Source organism: Apium graveolens, unplaced genomic scaffold (genome assembly GCF_009905375.1).
Source record: "Apium graveolens cultivar Ventura unplaced genomic scaffold, ASM990537v1 ctg5783, whole genome shotgun sequence".
NCBI lineage: Eukaryota > Viridiplantae > Streptophyta > Magnoliopsida > Apiales > Apiaceae > Apium > Apium graveolens.
This window is the reverse complement of record NW_027419099.1, coordinates 47,641-48,612: the sequence shown is the minus strand read 5'-3', so window position 1 is coordinate 48,612 and position 972 is coordinate 47,641. Positions and strand designations below refer to the sequence as shown.

At 43.9% G+C, this 972-nt stretch overlaps 1 protein-coding gene across 1 annotated transcript; it reads right to left on the bottom strand.

Moving 5' to 3' along the window:
* Positions 1-297: 297 nt before the first annotated feature.
* LOC141702833 (uncharacterized) lies at positions 298-684 on the bottom strand. Its single transcript, XM_074506444.1, has one exon. The coding sequence runs from the start codon at positions 682-684 to the stop codon at positions 298-300; it is 387 nt and encodes a 128-aa protein (XP_074362545.1).
* Between the last annotated feature and the right edge of the window lie 288 nt (positions 685-972).

The following is a 972-nucleotide window of genomic DNA, read 5'->3' as shown; positions in this document are numbered from 1 at the left end:
GCTTAGGGCGCGTCCTACATTTAGGACGCGTCATGAGACCAAGAAAATTGAGCAAATATCCTTTTGGAAAGTTTCAAAATTTTATTTATAATGCGCTCTGATGTCAAAAGTGCACCAGTCCCACGGCTACTATGCTCTGTGGGGAAATTATTTCTAAAAAATGACCCTTCAACTAGTCCCAAAGTAAGTAGTACATGCGCTACCCCCTAGGATAGGAGGAATTTATTTAATTCTAGCCTATAAACTGGGCATAAATCAAAATGATAAAAAAAATACGCAAGGGGCCAAAGCCACGCCTCACTGGTAATACTTTCGGAGATGTTCCGCATTCCAAGCTCGCGGAATTAGCTTCCCGTCCATATCTTTAAGGTGATAAGTCCCCTTCCATATGATAGACTTTATTCTGTACGGTCCTTCCCAATTAGCTCCAAACACTCCATGTTGGGGGTTCTTTGTATTGGGCATCACTTTCCTAAGTACCAAATCCCCCACCTTCAGCAACTGTCCTTTTACCTTCTTGTTATAATACCTTGCGGCGCGCTGCTGATATGCTGCTAGCCTTAGCTGAGAATTTTCCCTCGTCTCCTCTAAGAGATCTAAATGAAGCCTTTGATTAACCTCAGCATCTTCTTTCCCGTAACAATCTCTGCGAAGTGATCCCGATCCAACTTCCACGGGGACCATAGCTTCGTAACCGTAAGTCAGCATAAATGGCGTTTCTCCCGTAGTAGATCGCGGTGTAGTGTTGTATGACCACATCACCTTCGGGAGTTCTTCAGGCCAATTCCCTTTACGTTCCTCCAGCTTGGTTTTGAGGGTATGCTTTATTATTTTGTTAACAGCTTCTGTTTGTCCATTGCTTTGAGGATGATAGACCGCCGCAAACTCCTTGATTTTCAACTCCTCACATAGCTGTCGCAACTCCTTGCTATCAAACTGTTTTCCATTGTCGGAGACCAGCTTGTAAGGGAT